The following is a 19,637-nucleotide window of genomic DNA, read 5'->3' on the forward strand; positions in this document are numbered from 1 at the left end:
CAACCTTCAATTATTTTTAGTTGTATTCTACATAAAATTGCGCACATTTTCATATATAAAACTTTATGTAACGGCTAATTTAAAATGGTGCAAACATTACCACAATCGCACGTATGATTTTTTCGGAAGAGTTGACGCGCGGACGTAAAGAAAATGTTATTTTTTTCCATAAATTCACCATAAATCAAAATATTGTGCTAGAGACTTCCAATTTGTTGCAAAATGAAGGTAAATGCTTGAATATTACTAGAATATAAGCGTTTTAGCTTACAATTGCGTTTTTCGACCATTTCGGTAGAGTCAAAGTTGACCGAAGGTTGAAATTTTGGCAATTATCGTTATTTATATGAAAATATCTCAAAACTGATAAAAGCTACAACCATGGGTTGTTCATAGTTGTATTGTGCATGAAATTGCGCACATTTCCATATATAAAACTTTATATAACGGCTAATTTTAAAATGGTGCAAACATTACCACAATCGCATGTATGATTTTTTTTCGGAAGAGTTACCGCGCGGACGTAAGGAAAATGTTTTTTCATAAATTCACCATAAATCGAAATATTGTGCTAGAGACTTCCAATTAGTTGCAAAATTAAGTTAAATGATTGAATATTACTAAAATATAAGTTTTAGCTTAAAATTGCGTTTTTCGACCATTTCGGTAGAATCAAAGTTGACCGAAGGTTGAAATTTTGGCAATTATCGTTATTTATATGGAAATATCTCAAAACTGATAAAAGCTACAATCATGAGTATTTTATTGTTGTATTTTACATAAAAATGCGCACATTTTCATATATAATACTTTAAGTAACGGCTAATTTACAATGGTACAAAAATTATGTCAAAGTGACGAGATAATTTCAGAGATGTGTCACAGATACTTTTTAGTGCGGCAAGAAAGAAATTCACTCTTCGCGGCCCTGCGTAAACGAATTGTAAACAAAAACAACACCTTAATCCGTGAACTCCCAGCATCCCCCAAGGCGCGTGATTCAAAAGTTTTAGGCTGGTAGGCCTATAAGTATTTTTCCGTGAATTTAAAAAAAAACTTTTGTAAGTCGACGTAAAATACGTCCAGTCGGCGTAAGAGGGTTAAGGGCTCTTTCCTAAAAATTATCCCATGCCTATCATTGCCTCCAGCTGCCTGACTTTCTTAGGAATTTTGTGCAAGACCATGAAATTCTTAAAAAATTTTGGCCTGTCAGTGGGATAGAGATGGCAGCGAGTTCTTCTCCAGCAGGGGCCTTTCCAATTATTCTACCCTCTTCATATTCCTTATTCGTGAAGGTGACGGCACTTACTGTCACACATAAGCTACTACTTATCCTTGACTGTTGCCCTCTCTTAACATTACAATAATGTATGCCTTCTCCTCAACAGTCATGATCTTTTTCTGACACTTAGGACCTTGTCTAGATGCTGTAGAAAAAAGTAGGGTGCTTAAGATGCATAGTATTAGGGCATGATTAAAAAAAATGTGCTTCATCCATGATGCCATACACAAAAAACCAGCAACAAGAGATATGCAGTGAACTGAGAAGCTGGGGAGAGATGTTGGGTCAATTACTGATATCAGTAAACACGTATATAGGGATGAACACATAATATTGCGCATATGTATAACAACATTGATATTCTATGCATACTGTGCATTTTACAAATATGTATTTAGTTTTAAGATGATTTTGAAATACCAACATGTTTTAGGATGATACGTACTAGTACATAGAACATCTAAAATATGTAAGGTAGTTTGCAAACCGACAGGGCTAGCAGGGTATGTATGTTTGTGTGTGTGGAGTATTTTATGTTACGTACTAACAGTATTTGCTTTCCTTAAAAGATGCATTACCCAAGTGCAATGATTGTCAACACACTATTGGCTGTTATCTGCATAGCAGGTGATCCAGGAATGCCACACATTTTCCTTGGCGCTCATTAGCTGTTACACTTGGTGTTGATGGGAACACTTACTCCCATCTAGTGAAGATAGAATTCTGGGAGCCCATATCTGTCCCAGTTCACAGCATAGTAAGCAGCCATCTTCTCATTGGGTGTAATAGCAGATCTTTGAGTGATGGTGTTAATCTTTGTGTATCAGTGGTAATTGTGCCTTAAAATGCCTCCTAAAAATCAGCCTGCTCCTTCCAAGGCTTTGGGCAAAAAGCCTAAACGTAAAGGCCGTCATGAAGCTCGAGGGTAAAATTTCTCAATATGTTGAAGGAAGGCAAAGGTTATGTTGCAGTAACACACCATTTAGCCTGAGAGTGAGTACCATTAAGGTACATCAAGAAAAGAAGAGGCAGAGATACAAAAGGCTGTAAGCATGAGCTGCAAAAACAGTTTCAACCAAACAGGATAAGACAATAGTTAAGATGAAAATCTGAAAGGGCATTTTGGATAAAGGACTGCTATAAGAAGAATGTGCCCCTCAACTCTAATATCATTTGGAAAAAAGCGCAACAATTGTACCAAGTTTTCAAGTTCAACTGCTACAGAAGGATACGATGTACAGGCACACAAAGGTAATGAGCAGGGGAATTAGAATTCTTAGGCTTCGATAAACAAGTGTAAAAAAGACAAAGAAGAGCCACAAGCAGGACCATTGTCAGCTCCTCAGGGTTCTAAGGCCAGCAAGGTGGTAGTTCCACTGCTTTTGGAGGCTGTTCCAACTGAAGAATGTTTCTCTGCATGGGGAAGCAGCATCTGCAGATATGGAAGTGGCCTAAAAACATCCTTTTGACGAAGAAAATAATCGAGAAGGGCTACCATCCACAACAGGTGTTCAATATGAACAAGACTGGCCAGTTCTGTAGGAAGATGCCGTCCAGGACATATCCCATGAAGGACGAAGTCAAAGCCTCCGAATTCAAGATTCAGAAGAATACAGTTACCCTCATAATGTGTGGGAATGTGGCTGGCTTCATGCTGAAACCAGGCCTCATTTACAAGGCTGCTAACCCCAGAACCCCCAAGAATAAGAACAAGGCATTGTTGCCTGTGCTTTGGATGCACAACCCCAAGGACTGGAACACCATAGTCCTTACATCTAACTGGTTCATTCAGATATTCGTTCCTCAAGTTAGGCAATACTTGCATGACTTGGGCATGGAGTTCAAGGTGTTATTAATTATGGATAATGCTAGGTCACCTTGTGGCTCTTCATTACAAGGATGTCCCTGCCAACACCACCCCTCGCCTTCAGCCTATGGACCAGGGCATGATCCATGCCTTCAAGGCACTCTACACACGGAATTTCCTCCAGCACCTTGTGAATGAAATAGACACTGACAATGAATTTAATCTAAAAGACTATTGGCATACACACAACTGTCATGTCTGCCCTTCATTGACTGATCGTTGAAGGACATGAAGGAGACCTCAAATGCGTGCTGTACATAGTTGTGGCTGGAGTTTGTTCATGATTATAAGGGCTTCTCTCCTGAAGAAATTCAACATTTGGCCATTGATAAGTCAGTCCTGTTGGCAAGAATTCTTGGTGAAGACTTCAAGGATTATCGGGGATGAAGTTGGCACCCTCTCCAACCCCTGATGGCCCTGGATTTGGAAGAGCTGACAAAGTCTGCCTGCAAGGAAGAGCACAGACCAGGAGGAAAAGGAGGAAAGGAGCATGTCTTTGGAATGTCCATCCCAACTTACATGGCAACAATTAAGGAGGAGCAGGATGCATCTTTGGCATGGGATCCTTATATGCAATGGTCCCAAAAGTTTTCAAATATATTTGATGTGGCATTGGTGCCCTATAATTAAGCCTTCAAATGATGAAGCAGCGACAGCAGCTGTTTATCACTATGTTCATCAAATGAGCGAAGGACCCTCCAAAGCCTCCCCAATCACCTGATGTAGCGCCTGTGGAAGTGCTTCCCGAAACCTGCCAAAGGCCCTCCTAAAGAAGGGGAAGAGGTGCCCTAATTGGAGGTGTACTAACTCCTCTACTTTGCTGTGCAGACATACCTTATCTCTATCATTATTCATCATTCAACACCACTAATTAATCATTATCTTTAATCAACATTTATCACCAGTGAGTACCCGTACGATTGATTTACATACTCTCCATAGTATTATATTATTTAAATGTGCACATATATTTTTATTATCTATCTCATGTCAGTGAAAATGCACTTCCTCCGGTCTCATCTGGACTATTTTCCAGAGAATTGTGGAGACTTCAGTGAAGAACAGGGCGAGCGCTTTCACCAAGATATCAGTGTTATGGAGGAACACAATCAAGGCCTATGAAATGTCAACTTTCTGTTTGTTTGTGTTTGTTTGTTTGTATTGTGTTTTTACATTGCATGGAACCAGTGGTTATTCGGCGAAAGGACCAACAGCTTTACATGACTTCCGAACCACGTCGAGAGTGAACTTCTATCACCAGAAATACACATATCTAACCCCTCAATGGAATGCCCGAGAATTGAACGCGCGACCACCGAGGTGGCAGGCCAAAACCATACCGATCACGCCACTGAGGCACTTTCTGACTGACTACTGCTGCTGCTGGTGCCTGAAGAGGGATGTGGAGTCTCTTCAGCACAAACGGAAGTTCCTTAAGAGACCATTCATCCATGTGTAGCTTCTTTAGTTCATTATACTATTCTAGCTATCTATTCAAAATATCCTGTAAGGCTTCTGTGAATAAATCAGTCTAATATTATCAATATTGTTTCATTCACCTACAATTAGATCAGAATTTAGGATATTTTTAACGTGCTAATATTTCATTAACTTGATCTGATTGAGTAAAATGAGCATGATTTTTGGATTCAGTGCAAAAACTGGCCTAAAATCAAGAATTATAAGTTAGACCTTGAAAACAGCGCAGGCCAGTGTAATTAATGCCAAACCGGCTATCAAAGGTTAGAGTAATTCACTAAATGTCTGAGACATGGACTGAGAAGTTCTAACCCACTTCAAATTTCCGCTTCTGCTAACCACTGTTATGGTCATAAGCCAGCAGAAACAACTGCTGGGTTGGTTCCTATCTACCCCAATAGTGGGTGGAGTGGGTTGCCTATTGAACAAAATACAAGCAGTCTCCGGTTATTGGCAGGGATTCCGTTCTCAGTGGGGTTTTGACAAGCGAAAACTTTAGCTATGTAATTACTTGGTAAGTTGAATACATAAAAATTAAAAATAATAATAGAAAACTACTAATTCATAAGTAATATCATAACTGATCAAATGCAATTACATATCCAAATCTGACTTTGGTGGATACATTAATTCCATTATTTCAAACCAGACATTATGTACCATATACTGCACGAGTAAGTAAAGTAACTGATATCACATTCAAGAATTTCTGTGTAATGGTCAGAACTTGTTCAAGTCATACATCAGGGATAGTCTATACTGTCTTCAAAACAAATAAATACTTACAATCTCCTCATCAATTCTGGAGGATAGCGATTGCGGATATCCCTTACTTCCCCTGGCTGCCTAATTCTTTGTTCCATCATAAGACGATGTTCAATGTAGACATCCAGTGCATCCCTTGCCACAGTCTAACAATTAATAAGAAACCAATTTTACTTTTGTAAATTACATTAAAAACAGAGAAAACTAATTTTCACATATGTATATATAAACTTGAAATATTGTCAAATAACTTCTAAAATTCCTAGTACTTCGTCCAAATCATTCATAAAATTAAGCAAAAGACATTTCTAACAGGCTAAGATATATTTTATTAGAGGGTAAACTGTATATAACCCCAAGTGTTCTAGATACAAATAAACTGAAACGTATTAATCTCCAAATTAAAGGATGTTATGAAATATTTAGAATCTTCTTCTCTAACAGTGAAAATGTATATACTACAGTACTCCAATGTATCCATGCCCATGTTGAATGCTATACACAGCAGTTTCATTGGGTTCTAGACAAAGTCCCATGGGGCCAAATTTAAAGTAATGAAAATGTAAGCAACCAATAATAGTAGTAACTTGTTTTATATTTTATTGCTTATATAGTTCCAAACAAGAAATATATTAACCCTTAAACGCCGAATGGACGTATGAAACTTTGACGAAAAAGTTTTTTTTAAATTCGCAGAAAAAGTTACAGAGGTCCCCCCGTATTCGCGGGGGATGCGTACCAGACCCCCCCCCCCCCCCCCCCCCCCCCCCCCCCCCCCCCCCCCCCCCCCCCCCCCCCCGCGAATAGTTAGAATCCGCGAATGTTTGGAACCCCCCTCTAAAAATGCTCATAAACTGTCCTGGACATGCAAACACCAAAGTATCCCTTAAAGACCATCCTTCATCAAATCTACATAAAATATCCTATTATGGTTCATAATAATCTTTGAAATATTATTAATACTATTTTAAAGTAAATCTTACATTTTATGTTTATACATAAATACATACTATGTACGTACTAAATGACTTAGTTACGTATGTGAAAATAATTCAGTCCCCCCATAAGTATTCGGTCATGCACGTTTTCTTTCATACTGTTACTATTTGAGACATCCATTTTCTTTTTACAAGGGAACAATGAAATGTGAAATCACAAATACCAAATGTCTACTTAAAGTATTATCCTACATCAAATATACCATTGAATTGGTATTATTAATATCATTTTAAAGTAATCTTAAACATTTTACCATTAGAAATATATAAACAGCCAATAGCAGAGAGAGAGAGAGAGAGAGAGAGAGGATGAAGAGGAGAGAGAGAGAGAGAGAGAGAGAGAGAGAGAGAGAGAGAGAGAGAGAGAGAGAGAGAGAGAGAGGGTTGTCCTTATTTAAAAGTGAAATGGATAGATTATTGTACTTCTTTAAAATACTATCACATGTGAATTTTGAGATTAGTTATATTATTATTATTATTATGCAAAAATATTAATAAACATACACATGTACCATAGAAATTATCTCATATATATCAGCAAAAGAGAAAGAGATGGCAACACTGGATTTGACAGTTGGAACCCACCCAACAAGCTGGCTACGCAACAAGACTCGGGGTTACATAATTCTTTTTATTTATAAACTAAAATCTTGCTAATTCACTTTAGTATTTTCTTTAATGAATTTATATTATTGCTGTTTACATTAATATTGATATTTGAAAATTAGTAAATCATCATCCAAAAAACATACATTGCTTTAAGAGAGAGAGAGAGAGAGAGAGAGAGAGAGAGAGAGAGAGGAGAGAGACGAGAGAGAGAGAGATAGAGAGGAGAGATGAGGAGAGAGAGAGAGAGATTATCGTAGTATTTGTAAAATACTTTCACATATGATTTTTGTAATTACAGTTATTATTATTATTATTATTATTTGAAAATATTAATAAACATATTACGCATATATGTACCATAAAAATCTCTCATCTCAGTAGATGAGAGAGAGACGAGAGAGAAGACGAGAGAGAGAGAGAGAGAGAGAGACGAGAGAGAGAGAGAGACGAGAGAGAGAGAGAGAGTGAGAGAGATGAGAGAGGGTGGAAATTTCATGCCCACTTGATGACAGCAACAAATCAGCTCCTTCCCCCTCCGGTCACTTAACTTGATACGTATATCCGAGTTTTTTTTAGAAAGAATCTGACTGGGATTTCCTTCATTCTTCCATAATTTTTTTAATTTATAAGCAAAAATCTTACTAATTCACTATGGTATTTTCTTTAATGAATTGATATTATTGCTGTATAAATTAATATTAATATTTGAAAATAGTAAATCATTTATTTATCATACAAAAAAACATACATCTTTGTAGTAGAGAGAAAGCGAGAGAGAGAATTATTATTTTTATTATGTGATATTTAAACTTATTAAACTTACTAATACAGTATTAATCAAAATTAATATTTGAAAATTAGTAAATCATTTTTGTATCATAAAAATGTATTTAGTCATGAAAATAAACATCAAAATACACTAATTGGTGATTATTTTCGTCGGAAAATTCCGCGAATGGGCGAGTCCGTCCGCGAATAATTTCTAGATAGGTTCCAAAGAAAAACCCTCGAATGTGTGAGTCCGCGAATCGGGAGAACGCGAATACGGGGGGAACACTGTATAGGCCTACCAGGCAAAAACTTTTGTATCACGCACCTTGAGGGATGCTGGGAGTTCACGGATCAAGCTGTTGTTTTGTTTACAATCATTACCTAGGAGCGCAAGCGCGAAATTCTTTCTTCTCGCACTAAAAAGCATCAGCGACACATCTCGGAAATTATTTTGTCACCGACAATTTTTGCACCATTTTATATTAGCCGTTACATATTTTTATATATGAAAATGTGTGCAATTTCATGTAGAATACAACAAAAAACAACCCATGGTTGTAGCTTTTATCAGTTTTAAAATATTTTCATATAAATATTGATAAGTTGCCAAATTTCGACCTTCGGTCAACTTTGACTCTACCGAAATGGTTGAAAAACGCAATTGTAAGCTAAAACTCTTACATTCTAGTAATATTCAATCATTTAACTTTATTTTACAACAAATTGGAAGTCTCTAGCACAATATTTTGATTTATGAAGAATTTTTGAAAAAAAAATTTCCTTACACACACACACACGGTAACTTCCGAAAATATCAGACATTTTTTCGTCCGATTGTCGTAATGTTTGCACTGTTTTATATTAGCCGTTACATAAAGTTTGATATATGAAAATGTACGCAGTTTCATGTAGAATACAACAATAAACAACCCATGGTTGTAGCTTCTATTAGTTTTGAAATATTTTCGCATAAATAACGGTAAGTGCCAAAATTTCAACCTTCAGTCAACTTTGACTCGACCGAAATGGTAAAAAACCACAATTGTAAGCTAAAGCTCTTACATTCTAGTAATATTCAATCATTTACCTTCATTTTACAACAAATTGGCCGTCTCTAGCACAATATTTCAATATATGGTGAATTTTTGAAAAAAAAATTCTATGTTCGAGCGGTAACTGCTGAAAAAATAATTTTTTTTTTTTGTCAGATTGTCGTAATGTTTGCACCGATTTATATTAGCCGTTACATAAAGTTTGATATATGAAAATGTGAGCAATTTCATGTGGAATACAACAAAAAAAACCACAACCCATGGTTGTAGATTTTATCAGTTTTAAAATATTTTCATATATTCATAAATTGCAAAATTTCAACCTTCGGTCAACATTGACTTGACCAAAATGGTAAAAAAATGCAATTGTAAGCTAAAACTATTACATTCTAGTAATATTCAATAATTTACCTTTATTTGGCAAAAAATTGAAAGTCTCTAGCACAATATTTCGATTTATTGTGAATTTATGAAAAAAACTTTTTCCTTATGTGCGCGCGGTAAGTCTTCCGAAAAAATCAGAAATTTTTTCATCCAAAAGTCATAAGGTTTGCACAGTTTTATATTAGCCGTTACATAAAGTTCTATATATGAAAATGTGCACAATTTCATGTAGAATACATAAATAAAAAAACCATGGTTGTAGCTTTTATTACTTTTGAAATATTTTCATATAAATAATGATAACTGCCAAAATTTCAACTTTCGGTCAAATTAGACTCTACCGAAATGGTAAAAAAACACAATTGTAAGCTAAAACACTTACATTCTAGTAATACTCAATCATTTACCTTTATTTTGCAACAAATTGGAAGTCTCTAGCACAATATTTCGATTTATTGTGAATTTATGAATAACACTTTTTCCTTACATCCGCTCGGTAACTCTTACGAAAAAATCAGATATTTTTTCGTTAAAAGTCGTAATGTTTGCACAGTTTTATATGAACCGTTGCATAAAGTTTTATATATGAAAATGTGCAAAATTTCATGTAGAATACAACAAAAAACAACCCATGTGCGCAATTTCATGTAGAATACGAAAAAAAACAACCCATGGTTGTAAATTTTATCAGTTTTGAAATATTTTCATATAAATAACGATAAGTGCCAAAATTTCAACCTTCGGTCTATTTTGACTCGACCGAAATGGTAAAAAAACGCAATTGTAAGCTAAAACTATTACATTCTAGTAATATTCAATCATTTACCTTTTTTTGCAACAAATTGGAAGTCTCTAGCACAATATTTTGATTTATTGTGAATTTATGACAAAAACTTTTTCCTTACATCTACACAGTAACTCTTACAAAAAAATCAAAAATTTTTTCGTCGAAAGTCGTAAGGTTTGCACAGTTTTATATTAGCCGTTACATAAAGATTTATATGAAAATGTGCGTAATTTCATGTAGAATACAACAAAAAACAACCAAAGGTTGTAGATTTTATCAGTTTTGAAATATTTTTATATAAATAACGATGTGCCAAAATTTCATCCTTCAGTCAACTTTGACTCGACCGAAATGGTAAAAAAACACAATTGTAAGCTAAAACTATTACATTCTAGTAATATTCAATCATTTAACTTTATTTTGCAACAAATTGGAAGTCTCTAGCATAATATTTAAATTTATTGTGAATTTATGAAAAGAACTTTTTCCTTGCGTTCGCGCGGTAACTCTTACGAAAAAATCTGAAATTTTTTCAAACCGATTGTCGTAATGTTTGCACCTTTTTATATTACCCGTTACATAAAGTTTTATGTATGAAAATGTGCACAATTTCATGTAGAATAAATATATATATAAATATAAAAAAAAAAACCATAGTTGTAGCTTTTATCATTTTGAAATATTTTCATATAACGATAAATAGAAAAAATCCTATCTTCGGTCAACATTAACTCTACCGAAATGGTCAAAAACTGCAATTGTAAGCTATAATACTTACGACCTAGTAATATTCAATCAATTACCTTAATTTTGCAACAAACAGGAAGTCTCTAGCACAATATTTCGATTTATGATGAAATTTTGAAAACAATTTTTTTTTTTTTTTATGTTAGCACGTTACAAATTCATGCATCATAGTGTGATAATATTTTCTCTGTGTTGCTTTGATCCTTTTACAATTTGTTATATACCAAAGTCATTGCAATTTAGTGTACAATACAACAAAAAATAATTAATTCTTTAGCTTTAACCGTTTTGCTCACAGCGCGATTTGTTTAGAATTACATATATATGAATTTTTTTTTTTTTGCGCTGTCATATATCCCAATACATATATATATATATATATTATATATATATATAGATTTATATATATTTATATATATATTTTTTTTCATTTCTGATGGTTGCATACTAAACTTCAGGCAATGACAAAAAAAGGAGCCAAAACTGAACTCTTAAATCTTGAAAATTAAGCGTGCTGTGATTTTTTGAAAAACTTTTATTCCGCTTCAGTGCTCACTTGCGAACGCCGCCGGCATACGGGACACACTTTCGGAAATACCGGCTCGGCGATTAAGGGTTAAAATATCTGTACAGTAGTTTGCTGGTTTTACATTTGTTACTGCATATATAATTCTAGTTAACTGAATATTACCAATAAGAATATTACCAATAATTTTTTTTTTTTAACTAACTTAGCTTTCACCTTCTGGAGATGGAATTCTTTGCAAATTTCAGGAAAAATGCTAAATTGTTTATTCAAAGACTAAACATGTGTTTAAAACCCCAAGTTGAATGCAATACCTCTAAGATAATCTAAATGCGTTTTTTCTTGGTATGTTAGCACCACTGATTTGATTCGTGATGTGGCATCGTTTTATTTCTTTCTAGGTGGTTCACTAGCAATACCAGAAATAATCTGATTCATCTGAACATCTTGAAAGTTTACTTCTCACTCTAAGACACTCATAAAGTTCCAGATGACTGGATGGGATCACCCAGCAAATGATACGAAACTGTGATGCCATCCTTCCACAGAATTATTGGTACAATTACGTTCATAGCTTGTCCTTGCATACATATTCCACAGAGGTATGTTAAATGTGGGTTCCCAGTGTCCTTGTCGACAGCCTGCCAATATAGTGATCCTCAAAGTAATCCAAAATTGGCAAACTCTCCTCTGGCATAAAATCACAGAGCCCTTCAAATGCTTTATGAACAGATTCAGGGGGAATAAAGGCAAGGGTCGCTATCATTCTCATTTTTAGAGAAAATTCATTATTGTCTTGATATAGCTTCTTAAATCAAACTTGTATTTTTCTGTAAATATTTTGGCACAAATGAAAAAAGCAGCCTTTAACATCGACTTCAGGAAAGTGCGCTATCAGTGTTCAGCACAGCTCTTTTTCAAAACCGATCATTGCACTCGCAGGTGAGCAATTTTTCAAAAGTTTTACTTCTTGTATAAATCTGTTATAAGATGTTTGGGTCTTATCCGGTAATAGTGCAGATGCAGGGTATAGTGCAATGTGGACAAAAATTTCAGGAACCACTTTAAATGTTCCATCCAATCACCACTGAGGATGATTTCTTAAAAATGTAATGCTTTTGGCCGTTCCAAATATTAAAATTCTCTTGCCGTCAAACGTTAAATCATGCAACAAAAAGTTTTCACCCCCTGGCAGTTTTTACACAGTTTTCGGGTAAAACAAGATCTTGAGTACTTGATGGCAATAGAAAATAGGTTCTCTTTTTCTGCTTATAGCATCGTACATCTCTTTGAAGGAAATGGATGGAAGGTAACTTTGTAGCTACCTCGTCTGATATAGATGCACAACCGTCAGCGATTTTATTTGTTGTGCACGTTCTTTAATTCCTTGAAATACTTTTGCAGCTTCACATTTCGCTGTATCTGGTGGGTGTGTAGGGCTGTGTAATTCTTTAATGACCTCACCTTGCCTCACTTTGACTTTTGCTTTACATAATGCTTTAGATCGCCTTCTTTCACGTTCGTATGATACTACACTGTTTGCCAATTCTTTTTGTTAAACGTAAATTATCCTTCACAATGCAATTCCACCTGTCCTTTATTGCTCTTCACAAACTCAATCTTCTATGGGTGGAAGTACTAAAGTGATTTCTAAATGAACTCTTTGTAAGATGGTTAAACTATATAAGTAAAAAAAAATATATAACTTTTTAGAAAAATGAGCAAACGACTGTAAGATTTAGTTAATGTAGCTGTAAGTAGAAAATAATATTGCCTTGTTAGAAAAACTAGCAAATGGTAGAAAAGGGGGAATTCTGGCAAAGGGGATTTTGTCCTGATACAGTTTCATTGTTTAAAGGAAATACACATTTTCTTCTTGACACTGCATCACACTTTTGGAATTCAAGTTGGTTTTTAATTGTAAAAATAAAACTATTGATATGAAATAATCTACAATTAGCGTGACTAATGACAGCTACAGGATCCACATAGTTCCTCAATGGACAAGTGGGTTGCGTACTTGTTTATTAATCTAGTAGTCTGAGTTCGCTTCTTGCTGCTGCCAGTGTTTACTTCTGGTGATTAGAAATTCATTTCTCAATGTGGTTTGGATCCCATAATAAGCAGTATGTCCCCTTGCTAAGTAACCAATTGGTTCCTAACCAAAAATAAAAGTCGAATCCTTCCAGCTGGCCCTAGGAGAGCTGTCAATCATTGCAGTGGTCTGGTTAAACTACCATATATGCAGGCGTATAAGACTTTTCAACCTTAAAAAATCTCTCAAAAAGTAAACCTAAGCCTTCTGAGATTTTCAATGATAGGCTTACCCCTGAAGTGTTGATAGGTGCATCAATAGTTAACTACTGTCACAACTAATGATACTGTAAACAAAACATCTGTAATGGTAAAAACCGTAGGTAATTCCAGTGAATCACTAGTGACACGAATATTCATACTGTAAACAAAATTACTGTAGATAATTACCATAATTAAACGTTAGGATAAGCAAGCTCTCACTTTTTTATAGGTTTACATCTCTATCCATAATTCTAAAAATTGGAAAACTCTATAAACCTAAATATTTTCTGGAGAAAATTATAGTTTGAAAAAGTTAAACATATTACAGAATATAAATATTGTCATCTTATGCCATTTGCATTGTTTACATTCTCAAAATCTCACCTGATTGAGTACTATCAATATCTTCATTGTCAGTAGCTGGTAGATGAGATGTAATTAAGATAATTTTTCTTGTAAATTAACAAAGTTGGGTTTAAAACGAGCACAATACTTGATGCTATGAGCATTACCTAAGTGTAATTTTGCCAATTCCGGACAACAGTTCCGCCTGCTCCATTATTCATTAGTATATTCAGCCTCGGCTAAAACCAGCAGCTTCAATTTACAGGGATTCCTTCTTCGAATGTCCATCACACGAAGAATGAGTAATGTATTTTTTTTTTTTTTACTTTCAGAAGCCACCATTGAGAATCATCAGGGTTTAAGGGGGCCAGCCAGCTAATGCCATTTTTCAAGGACAGGACTTTGATATTCATACCACTTAATAAGGTGACTTGGGACATCTCCAAATAGCATATGATTTTCGCCCCTGACCTTCGGTTTTGTGATGCCAAGGCGATTTATCCCGAAAATAAAATTTTTCAAATTCTATCTCCTTCCTTGATATTCAATATTAAGACCTGGGATTACTACTATATATAGACCTGATGTAGACCTCCAATTGAATGAGGAGTTTTTTTTTGTAATTTTTTTTTTGCTAGATATGAATTTTTCATTATGGTAAAAAAATACCCTATAAATCAGGATTTTTTTTTAAGATGAAACAAAAATTGGAAAAAAAGGCTTGATTTGATTGTTCTATAATGTCTTTCTGAGTTATATACCAAATTTCAATGTTATAGCTTTAAAACTAAGTGAGAAGATAGATTTCGAAGGTCAATAAGTATAGTTTTGAGATACGGGCGTTCAACGTTTTCCTTCATATTTTTACAAAGACAATGTTAATAAATAATGATTATTATGAATGTATATTTTTGTGTATTAAACCAAAACTACAGTGGGCATCGCTTAATCGCGGATCAGTAATCACGGAATCAGTCATTCACAGGTTTTTTCTTGGACAGCTTCTCATGCTATATCGCTGGTATGAATCACAGCACCGCGGGACAAACTTGTTGCGTATGCGATGTTTATCGGTAGGCTATGCCTCGGCCCGATAATAACCAACATACATGAAACAACTCGCATTATGATATTAACTGACAATAAAGGTAATAAAACTATTCTCACTTTATATATTACTGGCATATCTTCATAATAAATAGCCTATTCAAGGTTTATGTATGTTCATTGGTAGGCTAAACCTAGTTGTAGTGCAATAACCACCAACATACATGAACACATTCACATTATGATATTAACTGACAATAAAGGTAATAAAACCATTCTCATGTTATATATCACAGGCATATCTCTGAATTAAGTTCCATTCGGCAACTAAAAACAGCGATGATATTGGTAAACGACATCAGTTGATTATTTTAAGAATGTAAACAAAACCAGAATGCAAATGGTAGATCGCTATGTGCATATCGTAATACTATAATATGGTAATAATACATGCAATATGATTAGACATAGTAAAAAGTTTTATTAAAATTATCATTATTCAACTTTTGCTAATGGATATCTGTCGATGTTACCAAATCAGGCAACAGTCTCTCTCTCGCTCTCTCTATAGAGAAACAGCTGATTGCCGACGTTATCTGCCATAAATATCGAGCGTTTATCGTGTTGTGTTTAAGTTATCACTACCGATATTCAATGGTGGCTTCCAAAGGTTAAAATAAAATGTATTTTTACTCATTCTTCATGTAATGGAGATCTGAAGAAAGAATCTCTCTCGGCGACGAAGTGTAAACTAAATTCTCTCTCTCTCTCTGCGACGAAGCTAAACGAAATAATCCCTCTCTGCGACGAAGCATAAATGATATACAAAAGTAGAACCATTTTTTACCTTCTATATTATTGTCATATCTTCATAATAGAAAGGCTATCCGTGTAATAATTTCATATAAGCGAAATCAACTTTTATCTATGCGAAGCCAGCCAGCTGACAAAATGTACGTACGTATATGAAAATCAAATTATGGTAGCGTTCACAGCAAGATTATCTTTCAAATTGTAATAGTACTCATGGCAGTAATAATGTTTGGGAATATACGTAACATTCATTTTCAATACACAATATCATTGTTATTCTGGTAGTAAATAATAGTTTAGAATGATCATATGTACGTACTCTGCATTTTCAGGGGTTTGTGGCACGATGAAACAAACAAAATAAAGTTTTCTTTTAGACTAAGTGTTTAGAAAAACATGAATAGAATAGGCTTCATTTATTTTGAATTTTTAATGATACAATAACTATCCTTTGTACTACTAACACGGAACTGTTGAGTCCAGTGTTACCAATTTTGCATTTTTAATGCTAGCTTTCATTTTCTTGAGGTGATTAGCAAGAACATTTTCAATCCAGCATCTGGCAGGAAAACTTGCATTTGTTTTCAAATACATCTAGCATACGTATTTTGACATCAAAACTTTGTAATGTTAAGTTTAATATTTCTTTTATTCTACTATGTTTGATATATCATGCAAGAAAAAGAACAAACTCTTGCAAAACCATTTTCAGGAATTGAACAGAATAGGTTTCGAAATTATTAGGAATCATGTAACGTAATGTACAAGTACACTGCGTATGTTAGAAACATGTTTAAATAGAGAGCAATCGGTTGAAATTAGCTGAGTGGCATTGCTGTGTATGATGTGAATGTTTTAGCACTTTGTGGAGCAAAATCTAGCAAGAAATTGCCATTCCCATTTGGCAACACTGCCCTTACCACGTTTTCTTTATGTTGTTATTGAAGTCCTGTTCGCTGAGTTCTTTAAATTGTACCCATATAAACGAGTTAATATGTGGCATCTAAAAGCCCTGATTCTTTTACTCTTATGGGAAAGAATCCTAAACATCTGATGAAGGTTATTACGTGTAATATATTAACATGCATTGTGAAGAAAAGAGGCCCACATGAGCATGCATATGTAGGCTTCCATAGTCTAGTAGGCTACATATGTGCAGTAGCATGTATACTACATATATTTTTAGGCTAATATTGTAAAATAACTTTCAAACTATCTTGAATTTAATTTAAGGTGATAGTTGAAGACATATTTGGTGTTTGAACTAAAGTAGGTGGTTATAAATATTGGAATAGTGGTCTTGGGTGGGTTAACTATTAAAGTAGGCAGTTTTTAGCAATTTTTGAGGGGGTACCAGGATAACATGGGTATTTACTTATCACAGGGGGTTCTGGGCCCTATCCCCCGTGATTATGAGGCTCTACTGTATGTTATTTATCATAATTTAATCATAAATGATGATCCCTTTGCTCATATATCGTAGCCTGGGGTACTGCATCAAGCAAGACGGGGCACTCCTTCCTACGCAACTCTCTCTCTTCACTAACTCGGCTTATTAAAGCGAATTTTAGTCTTTTGTATGTTAGCAAGATGTTTTCCATGTATTTTCCTCTTTGGCATGATGAAATTCTTGCCGAAACAAAGATAAAGAAACGTTAATGCAAGAGAATGTCAGAGGTGAAACTTGAAGGTATACTCTCTTTTTACAAAGATAATGTTAATAAATCATGATTATTATGAATTTCCTATTCCTTTTTGGGTATTAATAAACCAATACTATGTTATTTATCATAAATAAAGATCCTTTTGCTCAAAGATCGTAGCCTGGGGCACAGTGTGACGTGTGCATCAGGCAAGACGGGGGCGTTACTTACTACGCAACCCTCCCACTCTCTCTTCACTAAGTACGATAATATCGCGTATATTATGATATTCTATAATCATATTAGAGCGAATTTTCTTCGTCTGTATGTTAGCGAGATGTTTTGCTTGTCTTCTCCTCATTGGCATGATGAAATTCTTGCCGAAACGAATCATGACCGTCCGTAGCTGACTAACTGACTTCCCTTCTGCAACTCATGGAATCTCGACAAATGCCATTGTTCACAATTTCTTTGACAGTGATTATCAAAATCTACGATAACAGAAGAAATATTGCATTTTCTTGTACGGATCAATGTTTTTGGCTTATTGAGTTACGTTTACTAATTACCCTGTAACTAGGAAAGTAACAGGAATTTTGACGAAATATTTCGTATACGTATTCTCAATTGCCATATGAAGCTCCATGAATTTTTCGCCCTACACTCTCATATTTAATATGACATCTTCCCTGCTTTGACTGTTGTCTATTCCAAGAATTTCCAGAACATTTTATGTTTTAATTTATGATTTAATTCTAGCCATTCTTTTTCCCAGCTTTATCCCTATTCAGGGTTGTCATTTTTAATGAGTCTCTTCCATCTACCTCTGTACTGTGTCATTTCCTCCCGCACTCCCTTCTTTCTCATACCATCTCTAATGCAATCTCTCTACCTGGTCTTAGGTCTTCCGCTCCTTCGTGTTCCATCCACCTCCACATCCGTCACTTCTCTTGCCATGTGTTGCTCTTCTCTTCTCATCAGGTGGCCATACAATCTTAACCTTGCCTCCTGCACTTTCTTTGATGCTTCAGTGACCTTTACTGTACCCGTAATATGTTAATTTCTAACCCTGTCCATTTTGGTCGCTCCACTCATCCACCACAGCATCCTCATCTCCGTTACGTCCAACTTTCTGCCCTCTGTTTTCTTTAGTGGTGCTGCTGCTTCCAATCCATATGTCATTGCTGGTCTTACCACTGCCTTTTGCACTCTGCCCTTTTAATCTTTTAGGGACTTTCCTATCACTTATGAGACCAGACACCTTCCTCCAGTTGTTCCAACCACAATGAATCTGGTTTTTAATTTCCTCTTCCATGTTCCCCTCATTGTCAATCACTGAGCCAAGGTACTTCAATTTATGGACCCTTATGATGTTTCCTCTGCCCAATTTGATTGTGGTTTGCTGGTCACCATCCAATTCGGTAGTCATATATTCTGTCTTTTTCCTGCATATCATTAAGCCTCTACTCTCCAAGGTATCTCCATCTTTCAACCTTCCCTCCAGTCCTTCCCTGTTCTCAGCTACGAAGACTGTCATCTGCATACAGCAGACACCATGGTGGCTCCTCCCTGACATCCTAATGTAGCCAAATTCCAACTTGGAAATTTTCTGTTCTTCCAACTGTAGATCTGACGCTGGTCTTTACATTTTTATACAGCTCCTTGATCATTCTGACATACTTCTCCATCACTCCTCTCTCCTTGAGACATCTCCATATTTCCTGACATGGTACTCTTGTCATATGCCTTCACATGGTCTATGAAGGCAATATGCACGATCTTTTGCTCCTCTGTAATTTTCCATAATTTGTCTTAGCACAAAAATACCATCCACAGTACCGAGACCCTTCATGAATCCCAGTTGCTGTCAATGATTGGAACTTGTTGCCGTAATCTTTTATCCATAATTCTTTCAAATACCTTTTACTGTATGTGACATGATATTGATTCCTTGATAATTTTCACAACACTGAATGTTCTCTTTCTCTTTGAATATTGGAATTAATATACTTTCTCTCCATTTTTCGGGTATCGTCTCACTTTCCGAAATCTTTTTCATTAACTGCCACAATATGTAAATTCTTTTTCCCATTTTGATTAACAGTATTCATTTATTGTTGTTTTAATGTCATTGTAAGGTATTTGTATTTTTTGATAAAATCCTTTTTTTCTGCCTTTTTAGCTTCTTTATCCACCTCCTCATTACCCTGTATGCCCACATGGG

General features: G+C 35.1%; 1 protein-coding gene across 2 annotated transcripts in view; it reads right to left on the reverse strand.

Moving 5' to 3' along the window:
• Positions 1 to 19,637, reverse strand: part of LOC135196195 (DNA replication licensing factor mcm7-B-like) — a 167,857-nt gene that overhangs the window by 80,534 nt on the left and 67,686 nt on the right. For both annotated transcript variants that reach the window (XM_064222794.1, XM_064222795.1), the window contains exon 4: positions 5,415 to 5,539. In XM_064222794.1, the coding sequence (XP_064078864.1) occupies positions 5,415 to 5,539 (125 nt within the window). The remainder of the gene's footprint in view (positions 1 to 5,414; positions 5,540 to 19,637) is intronic.

This window comes from Macrobrachium nipponense, chromosome 17, assembly GCF_015104395.2.
Source record: "Macrobrachium nipponense isolate FS-2020 chromosome 17, ASM1510439v2, whole genome shotgun sequence".
Classification (NCBI taxonomy): Eukaryota; Metazoa; Arthropoda; class Malacostraca; order Decapoda; family Palaemonidae; genus Macrobrachium; species Macrobrachium nipponense.